Source organism: Oncorhynchus keta, unplaced genomic scaffold, assembly GCF_023373465.1.
Source record: "Oncorhynchus keta strain PuntledgeMale-10-30-2019 unplaced genomic scaffold, Oket_V2 Un_contig_1320_pilon_pilon, whole genome shotgun sequence".
In the NCBI taxonomy this organism is placed as follows: domain Eukaryota; kingdom Metazoa; phylum Chordata; class Actinopteri; order Salmoniformes; family Salmonidae; genus Oncorhynchus; species Oncorhynchus keta.
The window spans coordinates 302,049-317,239 of NW_026278150.1; the positions used below are offsets into that span (position 1 = coordinate 302,049).

Consider the following 15,191-nt stretch of genomic DNA (forward strand, 5'->3'; position numbering starts at 1 on the left):
TGATGTTAAACTCCACCTTCTGGGTCTCTGTGATGTTAGTCTCCACCTTCTGGGTCTCTGTGATGTTAAACTCCACCTTCTGGGTCTCTGTGATGTTAGTCTCCACCTTCTGGGTCTCTGTGATGTTAAACTCCACCTTCTGGGTCTCTGTGATGTTAAACTCCACCTTTTGGGTCTCTGTGATGTTAAACTCCACCTTCTGGGTCTCTGTGATGTTAAACTCCACCTTTTGGGTCTCTGTGATGTTAAACTCCACCTTTTGGGTCTCTGTGATGTTAAACTCCACCTTTTGGGTCTCTGTGATGTTAAACTCCACCTTCTGGGTCTCTGTGATGTTAAACTCCACCTTTTGGGTCTCTGTGATGTTAGTCTCCACCTTCTGGGTCTCTGTAATGTCCTTAATTAAATGTTAGTCTCCACCTTCTGAGTCTCTGTAATGTCCTTAATGTCAGTCTCCACTTTCTCGGTCTCTGTAATGTCCTTAATGTTAGTCTCCACCTTTAGGGTCTCTGTAATGTCCTTAATGTTAGTCTCCACCTTCTGGTTCTCGGTATTGTCTGTAATGTCAGTCTCATTGATATAATGTCATACGTTAAAATGGTATGGGTATGGGGTTTTCCTCAACCCCTTATATCTCTCTGTGTTTCTGTAATGTTAACCGAGTTAACCTGTAATGTTAACCTAGTTGACCTGTAATGTTAACCTAGTTAACCTGTAATGTTAACCTGTAATGTTAACCGAGTTAACCTAGTTAACCTGTAATGTTAACCGAGTTAACCTGTAATGTTAACCTAGTTGACCTGTAATGTTAACCGAGTGTCAGCTCCACCTTGGTCTGTTTAACTGAGCCTGTTAAGGTGTGGCAGGGAGATAAACATCTGTATTGTTTAAAGTGGAATGTTGCACTCATAGAACTAATTCGAAATCAAGTTGCATGGATGTCTGAGGATGAAAGGTGTGGAAAGACCAGGAACCAGGTGTGGAAAGACCAGGAACCAGGTGTGGAAAGACCAGGAACCAGGTGTGGAAAGACCAGGAACCAGGTGTGGAAAGACCAGGAACCAGGTGTGGAAAGACCAGGAACCAGGTGTGGAAAGACCAGGAACCAGGTGTGGAAAGACCAGGAACCAGGTGTGGAAAGACCTTCAGGCCCTCACAAAGGTGAAGACCTATAAGGCTGAATAAGGAAAAGTACAATCAAACAAGATCAATATAGAGATAAGCATTTTTACTACAGTCAACACCATCATCATATCGTTTGTAAAAAATATCATCTGATTTCCATGAATGATCATGTTAATTAAACAGACAAGGTAATATGCCGGGTTCTACTACGGAGGGACTCAATTGGTACGGAGGAGGAGCTGACGTCATCAAAACCTACTTTCGTAAAGTTATGCACTTAAAAATGATGCGTCCCACGTGGAACCCTATTCCCTATGTAGTGTACTACTGTTGACCAAAGGGTTCCACGTAGCACCCTATTCCCTATGTAGTGTACTACTGTTGACCAGAGGTTTCCACGTGGAACCCTATTCCCTATGTAATGTACTACTGTTGACCAAAGGGTTCCACGTAGAACCCTATTCCCTATGTAGTGTACTACTGTTGATCAGAGGGTTCCACGTGACACCCTATTCCCTATGTAGTGTACTACTGTTGACCAGAGGGTTCCACGTGGAATCCCTATTCCCTATGTAGTGTACTACTGTTGACCAGAGGGTTCCACGTGGAACCCTATTCCCTGATGTAGTGTACTACTGTTGACCAGAGGGTTCCACGTGGAACCCTATTCACCCTATTCCCTATGTAGTGTACTTCTGTTGACCAGAGGGTTCCACGTGGACACCCTATTCCCTATGTAGTGTACTTCTGTGGACCAGAGAGTTCCACGTGGAACCCTATTCCCTATGTAGTGTACTTCTGTTGACCAGAGGGTTCCACATGGAACCCTATTCCCTATGTAGTGTACTACTGTTGACCAGAGGGTTCCACGTGACACCCTATTCCCTATGTAGTGTACTTCTGTTGACCAGAGGGTTCCACGTGACAGTGAGTGAATGGGGACAGGAGAACAGCACTACTCATTCAGTGAGTGAATGGGGACAGGAGAACAGCGCTACTCAGTCAGTGAGTGAATGGGGACAGGAGAACAGCATTGACTATTGAAATCATTTAATGCTTTTAAAAACAAATACAAGTTACTTCACTGGATCATCACATGTGAACAAGAATTGTTTTTTTTCCACCAATATTTGTAATAACACCCTCAGACATATTTGTCATTCACATGGCTGCAAACAGACAACTTCTCTCTCCTTTTATTTCGTTGCAGTTGATTATTTTACAGTCAATCTAAGGAATGCATCGGCTCTGTGACAATAATAGCTCATATCGGCAGCAATATCAAAACCTTGCTGTTTGGGTTGCAAAATTCCGGTAACTTTCCCCCAAGGTTCCCAGGTTTTCCAGACATTCCAGTTGGAAGATTTCTGGAATCAAAGAGGGGACAAGCAGAATGTGGACGCGACCTACTGTGCTGGAGTGGTCAGATTCAGGTGGATGATGGTGGTAACACTAATTTATGCATATCAACTCAATCTAGCCATCAAAGGTAGGGTTGAACATTTCCAGTAACTTCCGCCAAATTCCCAGAAGTCCTGACTGGAGTTACCAGAATTTTGCAAACCTAATCGTAGTTGATCTGTATTATATATGTTTGCAGTCAAAATAGGTCTGTTGTTGTGGGGGAGATAGGTCTGTTGTTGTGGGTTGATAGGTCTGTTGTTGTGGGTTGATAGGTCTGTTGTTGTGGGTTGATAGGTCTGTTGTTGTGGGTTGATAGGTCTGTTGTTGTGGGTTGATAGGTCTGTTGTTGTGGGTTGATAGGTCTGTTGTTGTGGGTTGATAGGTCTGTTGTTGTGGGTCGATAGGTCTGTTGTTGTGGGTCGATAGGTCTGTTGTTGTGGGTCGATAGGTCTGTTGTTGTGGGTTGATAGGTCTGTTGTTGTGGGTCGATAGGTCTGTTGTTGTGGGTTGATAGGTCTGTTGTTGTGGGTCGATAGGTCTGTTGTTGTGGGTTGATAGGTCTGTTGTTGTGGGTTGATAGGTCTGTTGTTGTGGGTCGATAGGTCTGTTGTTGTGGGTCGATAGGTCTGTTGTTGTGGGTTGATAGGTCTGTTGTTGTGGGTTGATAGGTCTGTTGTTGTGGGTTGATAGGTCTGTTGTTGTGGGTTGATAGGTCTGTTGTTGTGGGTTGATAGGTCTGTTGTTGTGGGTTGATAGGTCTGTTGTTGTGGGTTGATAGGTCTGTTGTTGTGGGTTGATAGGTCTGTTGTTGTGGGTTGATAGGTCTGTTGTTGTGGGTTGATAGGTCTGTTGTTGTGGGTTGATAGGTCTGTTGTTGTGGGTTAGGTCAGTTGTTGTGGGTTGGTCTGTTGTTGGGTTGGGTCTGTTTGGTTGATAGGTCTGTTGTTGTGGGTTGGTAGGTCTGTTGTTGTGGGTTGATAGGTCTGTTGTTGTGGGTTGATAGGTCTGTTGTTGTGGGTTGATAGGTCTGTTGTTTGGGTAGGTCTGGTTGTGATAGGTCTGTTGTTGTGGGTTGATAGGTCTGTTGTTGTGGGTCGATAGGTCGGTTGTTGTGGGTTGATAGGTCTGTTGTTGTGGGTTGATAGGTCTGTTGTTGTGGGTCGATAGGTCTGTTGTTGTGGGTTGATAGGTCTGTTGTTGTGGGGGAGATAGGTCTGTTGTTGTGGGGGAGATAGGTCTGTTGTTTTAGGGACGATAGGTCTGTTGTTGTGGGGGAGATAGGTCTGTTGTTTTAGGGACGATAGGTCTGTTGTTGTGGTGGAGATAGGTCTATTGTGGGGGAGATAGGTCTGTTGATTTAGGGACGATAGGTCTGTTGTTTTAGGGACGATAGGTCTGTTGTTTATTGAACAGGCAGGAGGGCCCCTAAATAAAACCCATCTATAATCTCAACTTCAATATTATATACATTATTTACAATGGAATGTTGGGCTGAAGCTTACAGACGTAATGCTATTGTATACAAAAGAGTTGAAGCCTTCAGACTTAATGCTTTTGTATACAAAAGTATATTGAGGGAATGACAATGAAAAACAAGATAGAGAATAATTTTTACAACAACCATAATCTATGGATTCAAGGACAACACCAATACCTAATACTGTCATTCTCCCATATTTTTTTAAAAAATCATTTCAGGTCAAGTATGGCAGTGGTTCCTAAAAGAGGAACAAAACATTGATTTGTGCTTGAATAGAAATATAATCGACTTCGGTTATGGAAATGCTTTGGGCACTGGGACACCGTTGTGTTCTAGGGGTGTTTGAATTATACCAAATCTCTCAATGACTGTGGGAGGATCATGTATGGTATGGTCTCTTTCATAAAACGTGTTGCACGTGGTTTTCATTCAGAATCATTGCAGCAGGAATAAAGAACACAAGACGAAAATAAAAATGGTGTAACGTCATTATAGTTGTGTTCTCATCTTTAAAGTGTAACACATAGTGACACATAGTGGTGGTTCAGAATCAGAATCACATAGTGGTGGTTCAGAATCAGAATCACTTTATAGTGGTGGTTCAGAATCACATTATAGTGGTGGTTCAGAATCACATTATAGTGGTGGTTCAGAATCACATTATAGTGGTGGTTCAGAATCACATTATAGTGGTGGTTCAGAATCACATTATAGTGGTGGTTCAGAATCACATTATAGTGGTGGTTCAGAATCAGAATCACATTATAGTGGTGGTTCAGAATCAGAATCACATTATAGTGGTGGTTCAGAATCACATTATAGTGGTGGTTCAGAATCACATTATAGTGGTGGTTCAGAATCAGAATCACATTATAGTGGTGGTTCAGAATCAGAATCACATTATAGTGGTGGTTCAGAATCAGAATCACATTATAGTGGTGGTTCAGAATCAGAATCACATTATAGTGGTGGTTCAGAATCACATTATAGTGGTGGTTCAGAATCACATTATAGTGGTGGTTCAGAATCAGAATCACATTATAGTGGTGGTTCAGAATCAGAATCACATTATAGTGGTGGTTCAGAATCAGAATCACATTATAGTGGTGGTTCAGAATCAGAATCACATTATAGTGGTGGTTCAGAATCAGAATCACATTATAGTGGTGGTTCAGAATCAGAATCACATTATAGTGGTGGTTCAGAATCAGAATCACATTATAGTGGTGGTTCAGAATCAGAATCACATTATAGTGGTGGTTCAGAATCAGAATCACATTATAGTGGTGGTTCAGAATCAGAATCACATTATAGTGGTGGTTCAGAATCAGAATCACATTATAGTGGTGGTTCAGAATCACATAGTGGTGGTTCAGAATCAGAATCATATAGTGGTGGTTCAGAATCAGAATCACATTATAGTGGTGGTTCAGAATCAGAATCACATTATAGTGGTGGTTCAGAATCACATTATAGTGGTGGTTCAGAATCAGAATCACATTATAGTGGTGGTTCAGAATCAGAATCACATTATAGTGGTGGTTCAGAATCAGAATCACATTATAGTAGTGGTTCAGAATCAGAATCACATTATAGTGGTGGTTCAGAATCAGAATCACATTATAGTGGTGGTTCAGAATCAGAATCACATTATAGTGGTGGTTCAGAATCAGAATCACATTATAGTGATGGTTCAGAATCAGAATCACATTATAGTGGTGGTTCAGAATCAGAATCACATTATAGTGATGGTTCAGAATCAGAATCACATTATAGTGATGGTGCAGAATCACATTATAGTGGAGGTTCAGAATCACATTATATTGGTGGTTCAGAATCAGAATCACATTATAGTGGTGGTTCAGAATCAGAATCACATTATAGTGGTGGTTCAGAATCACATTATAGTGATGGTTCAGAATCAGAATCACATTATAGTGATGGTTCAGAATCACATTATAGTGGTGGTTCAGAATCAGAATCACATTATAGTGGTGGTTCAGAATCAGAATCACATTATAGTGATGGTTCAGAATCAGAATCAACACATTATAGTGGTGGTTCAGAATCACATTATAGTGGTGGTTCAGAATCACATTATAGTGGTGGTTCAGAATCAGAATCACATTATAGTGATGGTTCAGAATCAGAATCACATTATAGTGATGGTTCAGAATCAGAATCACATTATAGTGGTGGTTCAGAATCAGAATCACATTATAGTGGTGGTTCAGAATCAGAATCACATTATAGTGATGGTTCAGAATCAGAATCACATTATAGTGATGGTTCAGAATCAGAATCACATTATAGTGGTGGTTCAGAATCAGAATCACATTATAGTGGTGGTTCAGAATCAGAATCACATTATAGTGGTGGTTCAGAATCAGAATCACATTATAGTAGTGGTTCAGAATCAGAATCACATTATAGTGGTGGTTCAGAATCAGAATCACCACATTATAGTGATGGTTCAGAATCACATTATAGTGGTGGTTCAGAATCAGAATCACATTATAGTGATGGTTCAGAATCAGAATCACATTATAGTGGTGGTTCAGAATCAGAATCAACACATTATAGTGATGGTTCAGAATCAGAATCACATTATAGTGGTGGTTCAGAATCAGAATCACATTATAGTGGTGGTTCAGAATCAGAATCACATTATAGTGGTGGTTCAGAATCACATTATAGTGATGGTTCAGAATCAGAATCACATTATAGTGGTGGTTCAGAATCAGAATCAATACATTATAGTGATGGTTCAGAATCAGAATCACATTATAGTGGTGGTTCAGAATCAGAATCACATTATAGTGGTGGTTCAGAATCAGAATCACATTATAGTGGTGGTTCAGAATCAGAATCACATTATAGTGGTGGTTCAGAATCAGAATCACATTATAGTGATGGTTCAGAATCAGAATCAACACATTATAGTGATGGTTCAGAATCAGAATCAACACATTATAGTGATGGTTCAGAATCAGAATCAATACATTATAGTGATGGTTCAGAATCAGAATCAACACATTATAGTGATGGTTCAGAATCAGAATCACATTATAGTGATGGTTCAGAATCAGAATCACATTATAGTGATGGTTCAGAATCAGAATCAACACATTATAGTGATGGTTCAGAATCAGAATCACATTATAGTAGTGGTTCAGAATCAGAATCACATTATAGTGGTGGTTCCGAATCAGAATCACATTATAGTGATGGTTCAGAATCACATTATAGTGATGGTTCAGAATCAGAATCAATACATTATAGTGATGGTTCAGAATCAGAATCACATTATAGTGATGGTTCAGAATCAGAATCACATTATAGTGATGGTTCAGAATCAGAATCACATTATAGTGATGGTTCAGAATCAGAATCACATTATAGTGATGGTTCAGAATCAGAATCACATTATAGTGGTGGTTCAGAATCAGAATCACATTATAGTGGTGGTTCAGAATCAGAATCACATTATAGTGGTGGTTCAGAATCAGAATCACATTATAGTGGTGGTTCAGAATCAGAATCACATTATAGTGGTGGTTCAGAATCAGAATCACATTATAGTGGTGGTTCAGAATCACATTATAGTGGTGGTTCAGAATCAGAATCACATTATAGTGGTGGTTCAGAATCAGAATCACATTATAGTGGTGGTTCAGAATCAGAATCACATTATAGTGGTGGTTCAGAATCAGAATCACATTATAGTGGTGGTTCAGAATCAGAATCACATTATAGTGGTGGTTCAGAATCAGAATCACATTATAGTGGTGGTTCAGAATCACATTATAGTGGTGGTTCAGAATCAGAATCACATTATAGTGGTGGTTCAGAATCAGAATCACATTATAGTAGTGGTTCAGAATCAGAATCATGTTGCTGGGTCTGCAGAGAAACATGCAACACTAATATTTAGTTTGCGTCCCAAATAGCACCCTATTCCCTACATAGTGCACTGCTCATTAGTAGTTTGCATTGTATGGGATGGGGTGCTTTTGAGATGAAACGTTGGTCTCTACAGAATGATGAAATCCTGTCAGCCTCTGGCCAGCACATCATATCCCACCTCTCTACAAACACTGGCAAGGAGCCATCTTCTCCTCTGATCTGTGAGCACAAAGCCCGTCCTCCAATACCTCCTCCCACCAGCCTCCCCTGCAAACAACACCCATACATCCAACCCTCACATAAATCACATAACAACAACCACTTTATCTTTTCTCCCGGTTTAAAATGAGCCAGGTAATTAATCCTCTGTGCTTTGACTCCTGTCTCTTTTTTTGACAGAATTCCCACAACGTACTTTTTTTTTTGTTTTGCCAATCATAATATTGTACTGTAGCTTGTGTGTGATGGACCTCAAAGCTGTGAGGACAAAGACTGTGTGGTCTGCTGTGGACCTCGGCTACTGGCAAGCAAGATAGTGTGTTTAAAAAGCAAACCAATACAATGGCTCTCTAAAGGATAGTTGTATGTCCATCATACAGCTTCAGCTGCCAACATGGCAGGCAAAGAGAACCATCTTTTTTTTCTCCAGTATGAATCGATACAGAGCTGTTGCAATTTAATCTATGAAACAAAGACCATCACCCAATGAAAACAAACAACAAAAATAAAAAAAACAGAGCTTGACAAATTCGGGTGTGACAATATTTATCACAATATTTCTCTATTCCCTTTGCTTTTAAAAACGTTCTCTCCGAAGGCAGAGCAGCACACCCACGTTTAGCATTGTCCTCATTGTCCTCATGTCCTCATTGTCCCAGGAGGCTCCTGCTAAAGGTGGCGTGAGTGGGAAGTACTGTAGCTAGTACCTTAGGGACAATTCATACAGTCATACAGGCCCAACATCACTCTGGAACCTTCTGTTGATATCCACAGTGATCCAACGTGGCTAAAATAAGACATGATTACGATCGCTCAAACAACCCAAATACACATTTTAATTACGTAAAGAGTTCAGGTACACAGGTAGACCCTTTCAAGATACAGATTATTGAATGAAATTTCTCAGAGCATCATTGAAGTCATTTTTTTTGTCGTTGTCTTGTCTGTTGAAAACACTGGACAACCCTTAAGACGTGAATGTAGGATCAACTTAAGTGGTTCATCAGCCTTTATGCCTTCTCTCTCTCTCTCTCTGCTTTCTCAGTGGACCTAAAATGGCTGACAAACTAAAATGGCTGCCAAACTAAAATGGCTGCCAAACTAAAATGGCCACTAAAACAACTCGGCATCTGAATGTAGGGCACGTAGTGACGCATTCTCCTTCTATATCTACTGCCGTCTCCTCTAGGCCTGTATGTATTACTGCCATGTCCACATGGCTTGGTGCGTTGACATGTGCCTGAGCTCTCAGTGCAGTGTGCACACGCCTCATGATACCCTGAAGAGTACAGAGTTCTTACATAAAAAAAACAAAACATACATGTCTTTGGAGAGAAGCTAAAACCATACATGTCTTTTTTTAGTTAGGTCTGCGAGGAGGCAAAAAAATACATCATATAGTCTAACACACAGTCAAGGGAGAATGGGGTAACCTGAGCCAAAGTTGAGCCGCCCCCCCCCCCCTTGTTTCTAAGAAACAATACACAAAATGAATCATTTGACCAAATATCTGGGAAGGGGTCATCATCTCATGGAGACCGTGAAGGAAGAAACCACATGGAAAAAGTGGTTAGCAAGTTAGCGAGTGGTTAGCGAGTCCCAAAACACTGGTATTCACCAAGTCAAATGAATTGATTGTGTTAAGAGGTTTCATGATGCTTGTATCTAAATTAAAGTAGATCATTTCAAGATTGTTTTATACATCAGTTCTGACCTCTAAAAGCTTCAATGTGAGGTTATAAACCTGGCATGGAAGTACATCCTTGTAGCTGTATGGGCTAATAAAGTCAACATGTTAGCCTTTGGGTACTTTGAGCCAATGGTTGAACCAATAGCAAGTAAGAGCTAATTGAAGTGCTTTCTCACCAGGCATAATGCAAGGCATATGAGGTAACAACAGGGCCTGGCCTATGTTAAGAGAGGCTTAAAATGATTAAAATACCGTTGTGATTTTGCATAATTGTGTTTGGGAAATAAAGATAGACATGGTAGAAAAAGTATTGGTTTTCGGTACAGACATTTGAAAGACGGCTCACCTTACCTCATACCTGGAGTAAGTAGTGCCGAGAAACCACTTATTAACAGAGGATACAAAACATCCTGAAATATATGTAGATATCTTCGTTAGAAATAATCATTTATTTCCCTTGACGGAATGATGCTGAACGCACCAAAAATGTCTCAACTTACCCCAGTCTCCCCTACTACTATACTCTGTAGTATGGTGTGTTCTGCTGAAATACATGGGCGGAACCAGTCTTTACTAGTGTTGCTGGTCATACTGAATAAGAGACCATCTGTACAACTCCATCTATAGATTTACATTTTACCCCCTAGACAACCTTTGACCCCTAGTTGACCCCATAACATACAAAAACAAGTTATATATTTTTTTTTTTAAAACGCAGAAAAGGCAATGGTGATGAGAAGAATAATAAAAAACAATGTATCATACATCCAGTGTTGGACTTTCACAATGTGCTCAGCAAATACCTCATCTCTCCCAAGTCTCTATACATGTAATACATTTAGAATATCATGGAAAAACACACAACAATAATCCACCTGTATTTTCCAAGTGACCAGATCTTTCTGTCTGGCCTTGAAAAGTCAATGGTGGTTGAACATGAGTCCAATGGTAGTCAATGGTGGTTTGGCATGAGTCCAATGGTAGTCAATGGTGGTTTGGGCATGAGTCCAATGGTAGTCAATGGTGGTTAAACATGAGTCCAATGGTAGTCAATGGTGGTTGAACACGAGTCCAATGGTAGTCAATGGTGGTTGAACACGAGTCCAATGGTAGTCAATGGTGGTTGAACACGAGTCCAATGGTAGTCAATGGTGGTTGAACATGAGTCCAATGGTAGTCAATGGTGGTTGAACATGAGTCCAATGGTAGTCAATGGTGGTTGAACATGAGTCCAATGGTAGTCAATGGTGGTTGAACACGAGTCCAATGGTAGTCAATGGTGGTTGAACATGAGTCCAATGGTAGTCAATGGTGGTTGAACATGAGTCCAATGGTAGTCAATGGTGGTTTGGGCATGAGTCCAATGGTAGTCAATGGTGGTTGGGCATGAGTCCAATGGTAGTCAATGGTGGTAGAACATGAGTCCAATGGTAGTCAATGGTGGTTGAACATGAGTCCAATGGTAGTCAATGGTGGTTGAACACGAGTCCAATGGTAGTCAATGGTGGTTGAACACGAGTCCAATGGTAGTCAATGGTGGTTGAACATGAGTCCAATGGTAGTCAATGGTGGTTGAACACGAGTCCAATGGTAGTCAATGGTGGTTGAACATGAGTCCAATGGTAGTCAATGGTGGTTGAACATGAGTCCAATGGTAGTCAATGGTGGTTGAACATGAGTCCAATGGTAGTCAATGGTGGTTGAACATGAGTCCAATGGTAGTCAATGGTGGTTGAACACGAGTCCAATGGTAGTCAATGGTGGTTGAACATGAGTCCAATGGTAGTCAATGGTGGTTGAACATGAGTCCAATGGTAGTCAATGGTGGTTGAACATGAGTCCAATGGTAGTCAATGGTGGTTGAACACGAGTCCAATGGTAGTCAATGGTGGTTGAACACGAGTCCAATGGTAGTCAATGGTGGTTGGACATGAGTCCAATGGTAGTCAATGGTGGTTGAACATGAGTCCAATGGTAGTCAATGGTGGTTGAACATGAGTCCAATGGTAGTCAATGGTGGTTGAACATGAGTCCAATGGTAGTCAATGGTGGTTGAACATGAGTCCAATGGTAGTCAATGGTGGTTGAACACGAGTCCAATGGTAGTCAATGGTGGTTGGACATGAGTCCAATGGTAGTCAATGGTGGTTGGACATGAGTCCAATGGTAGTCAATGGTGGTTGAACATGAGTCCAATGGTAGTCAATGGTGGTTGAGTCCAATGACAAACCATGTTTTGGATTATCTGCAGTTTAATTTCATGGAATTTCAATGTAATGTCATATTTGACATGTTGATGATGAGCTCTTTAGGACTTGATGGGGTGGTAGTAGTGGTAGTAGTGGTAGTAGTGGTGATGGGCTGGGGGGTTGGGGTGGTAGTAGTGGTAGTAGTGGTGATGGGCTGGGGGGTTGGGGTGGTAGTAGTGGTAGTAGTGGTGATGGGCTGGGGGTTGGGGTGGTAGTAGTGGTAGTAGTGGTGATGGGCTGGGGGTTGGGGTGGTAGTAGTGGTAGTAGTGGTGATGGGCGGGGGGTTGGGGTGGTAGTAGTGGTAGTAGTGGTGATGGGCTGGGGGTTGGGGTGGTAGTAGTGGTAGTAGTAGTGGTAGTAGTGGTGGTGGTGGTGGTGGTGGTAGTGGTAGTGGTGGTGGTGGTAGTGGTGGTAGTGGTGGTGGTGGTAGTAGTGGTGGTGGTAGAAGTGGCAGTAGAGCTCTTTAGGACTTGATGTTGCATTTTCTAAAGTGGAATTAGCTCACTGGGTGGTGATGGGCTGGGGGGTTGGGGTGGTAGTAGTGGTAGTAGTGGTGATGGGCTGGGGGGTTGGGGTGGTACTACACAGAACTGCTGAGGGATGAGGTGGAGGGAGGGATGGGGTGAGGTGTTGTGGTGGTAGTAGTGGTGGTGGTTGTAGGGGTGGTGGTTGTAGTAGTGGTGGTAGGGGTGGTGGTGGTAGTGGTGGTGGTAGTAGTGGTGGTAGTAGTGGTGGTAGTGGTGCTGGTGGTAGTGGCGGTAGTAGTGGTGGTGGTAGGGGTAGTATTGGTGGTAGTGGTGGTGGGGGTAGTAGTGGTGGTGGTAGTTGTGGTGGTGGTAGTAGTGGTGGTGGTAGTGGTAGTGGTGGTGGTGGAAGTAGGGGTGGTGGTGGTAGTTGTGGTGGTGGTAGTAGTGGTGGTGGTGGAGGTAGGGGTGGTGGTGGTAGTTGTGGTGGTGGTAGTAGTATTAGTGGTGGTGTGCTGGTAGTGGTGGTGGTGGAAGTAGGGGTGGTAGTAGTTGAATTGGGGGTGGTGGTGGTGTGGTGGTAGTGGTGGTGGTGTGGTGGTAGTAGTGGTGGTGGTATTAGTGGTGGTAGTGGTGGTGGTGGTAGTGGTGGTGTGGTGGTAGTAGGGGGTGGTATTAGTGGTAGTAGTGGTGGTGGTGGAAGTAGGGGTGGTAGTAGTGGTGCTAATGGTGGAAGTAGGGGTGGTGGTGGTGGTGTGGTGGTAATAGTGGGGGTAGTAGTGGTGGTAGTAGTGGTGGTAGTGGTGGTGGTGGTGGAAGTAGGGGTGGTGGTGGTGGAAGTAGGGGTGGTGGTGGTGGAAGTAGGGGTGGTGGTGGTGGAAGTAGGGGTGGTGGTGGTGGTGGAAGTAGGGGTGGTGGTGGTGTGGTGTGGTGGTATTAGTGGTAGTAGTGGTGGTGGTGGAAGTAGGGGTGGTGGTGGTGGAAGTAGGGGTGGTGGTGGTGGTAGTAGTGATGGTAGTGGTGGTGTGGTGGTAGTAGTGATGGTAGTGGTGGTGGTGGTGGTGCTAGTGCGATGGTAGGTGGGTGGGACGGGAGCTTGGTTGGTTGGTTTGGTTGCTTGTTGCCCCTACACATACCACTCTTTCTTTGAAATGACAGAGCCATCGGTTTGGGACACCATATCATCGGCTATATCCGGCCCGGGGTTGTACTGGAAAGCGAGAGTCCGTTCATCAAAATCTTGACTCTCTCCTTCGTCCACTGTGAAATAGGGCCTCTTCAAGTCCTCCGCGTCTCCGTCAAAATCACGCTCGCTCGCCTCGAACCCTCCGGTCACAGCGATCTGGGTAGGCTTCTTCTCGTCATCTGAGTCGTCTGGGTACTGCAGGTTGTTGGGGATGGGAGGGTGGGCTGGCAGGCCCCCGGCCTTGCTGTAGCCGTTCCCAAACACCTGTTTCTTGGTGCTGTAGTCGCCCTTGAAGGTGCGCTGGCGGCGGCGCAGGAACACAAAGAGCAGGGTGGCGGCCGCCGCTAACAGGACGACCCCGCCCACGGCGCCCCCGATGACGGCACCCGCATTGTGCTGCTCCTGCGGGATCTCACGGCCCCCAGGTGGCGGGTTGTTAGGGAATTCTGGGTAGGAAAAGACAGATGGAAGGGGTGTGTCAGTGCTCAGGTGGGAGGAGGAGGAGGGAGTGTGCTCAGTGTGCAGGTGCTCTGTTTTGGGAAGGAAGGAAGGAAGGAAGGAAGACAGGGAAGGATAAGCAAAGGGAACAGGAAGGACCCCCCCACACACCCCCACCCCACGCCCCCGGAAGCGCACCAACGACGGACCCCCCCACCCACTGCAAAGCAAGCTTTAGTGATCGCCATCCACATGTGACTCTCAAAAGAGAAAGGCAGAAACATACACTGCCAGTCTGTAACACACCACACACTGCCAGTCTGTAACACACCACACACTGCCAGTCTGTAACACACCACACACTGCCAGTCTGTAACACACCACACACTGCCAGTCTGTAACACACCACACACTGCCAGTCTGTAACACACCACACACTGCCAGTCTGTAACACACCACACACTGCCAGTCTGTAACACACCACACACTGCCAGTCTGTAACACACCACACACTGCCAGTCTGTAACACACCACACACTGCCAGTCTGTAACACACCACACACAGCCAGTCTGTAACACACCACACACTGCCAGTGTCACACATCACACACTGCCATTGTCACACACCACACACTGCCAGTCTGTAACACACCACACACTGCCAGTGTAACACACCACACACTGCCAGCCTGTAACACACCACACACTGCCAGTCTCACACACCACACACTGCCAGTCTGTAACACACCACACACTGCCAGTGTCACACACCACACACTGCCAGTGTCACACACCACACACTGCCAGTCTGTAACACACCACACACTGCCAGTCTCACACACCACACACTGCCAGTGTCACACACCACACACTGCCAGTCTCACACACCACACACTGCCAGTCTGTAACACACCACACACTGCCAGTCTGTAACACACCACACACTGCCAGTGTCACACACCACACACTGCCAGTCTCACACACCACATACTGCCAGTCTCACACACCACACACTGCCAGTCTCACACA

The 15,191-nt window shown here is 43.8% G+C and overlaps 2 protein-coding genes and 1 long non-coding RNA gene across 51 annotated transcripts in view; 2 read left to right on the forward strand and 1 right to left on the reverse strand.

The window, feature by feature from the left end:
• Window positions 1–2,698: 2,698 nt before the first annotated feature.
• Window positions 2,699–4,018, forward strand: LOC127918118 (uncharacterized). Of its 49 annotated transcripts, none has more exons than XR_008098957.1 (7): window positions 2,699–2,845; window positions 2,956–2,999; window positions 3,066–3,109; window positions 3,154–3,395; window positions 3,467–3,554; window positions 3,587–3,787; window positions 3,877–4,018. It is a non-coding gene; the product is annotated as an uncharacterized LOC127918118 (long non-coding RNA). The 49 variants fall into 49 exon arrangements; XR_008098956.1 differs by having other exon boundaries at window positions 2,718–2,867; XR_008098954.1 differs by having other exon boundaries at window positions 2,742–2,889.
• Window positions 4,019–4,390: 372 nt separating this feature from the next.
• LOC127918127 (hornerin-like) lies at window positions 4,391–8,574 on the forward strand. The gene is made up of 2 exons (XM_052501357.1): window positions 4,391–4,397; window positions 4,537–8,574. Exons 1-2 carry the CDS (start codon window positions 4,391–4,393, stop codon window positions 7,941–7,943), a joined length of 3,414 nt encoding a protein of 1,137 aa, XP_052357317.1. The 3' UTR covers window positions 7,944–8,574.
• A 373-nt stretch (window positions 8,575–8,947) lies between these two features.
• The window catches only part of LOC118380674 (nectin-1-like), a 154,090-nt gene continuing 147,846 nt past the window's right edge, over window positions 8,948–15,191 (reverse strand). The window contains exon 6 of the mRNA XM_052501355.1: window positions 8,948–14,170. Coding sequence (XP_052357315.1) covers window positions 13,665–14,170 — 506 coding nt within the window. The 3' untranslated portion in view covers window positions 8,948–13,664. The remainder of the gene's footprint in view (window positions 14,171–15,191) is intronic.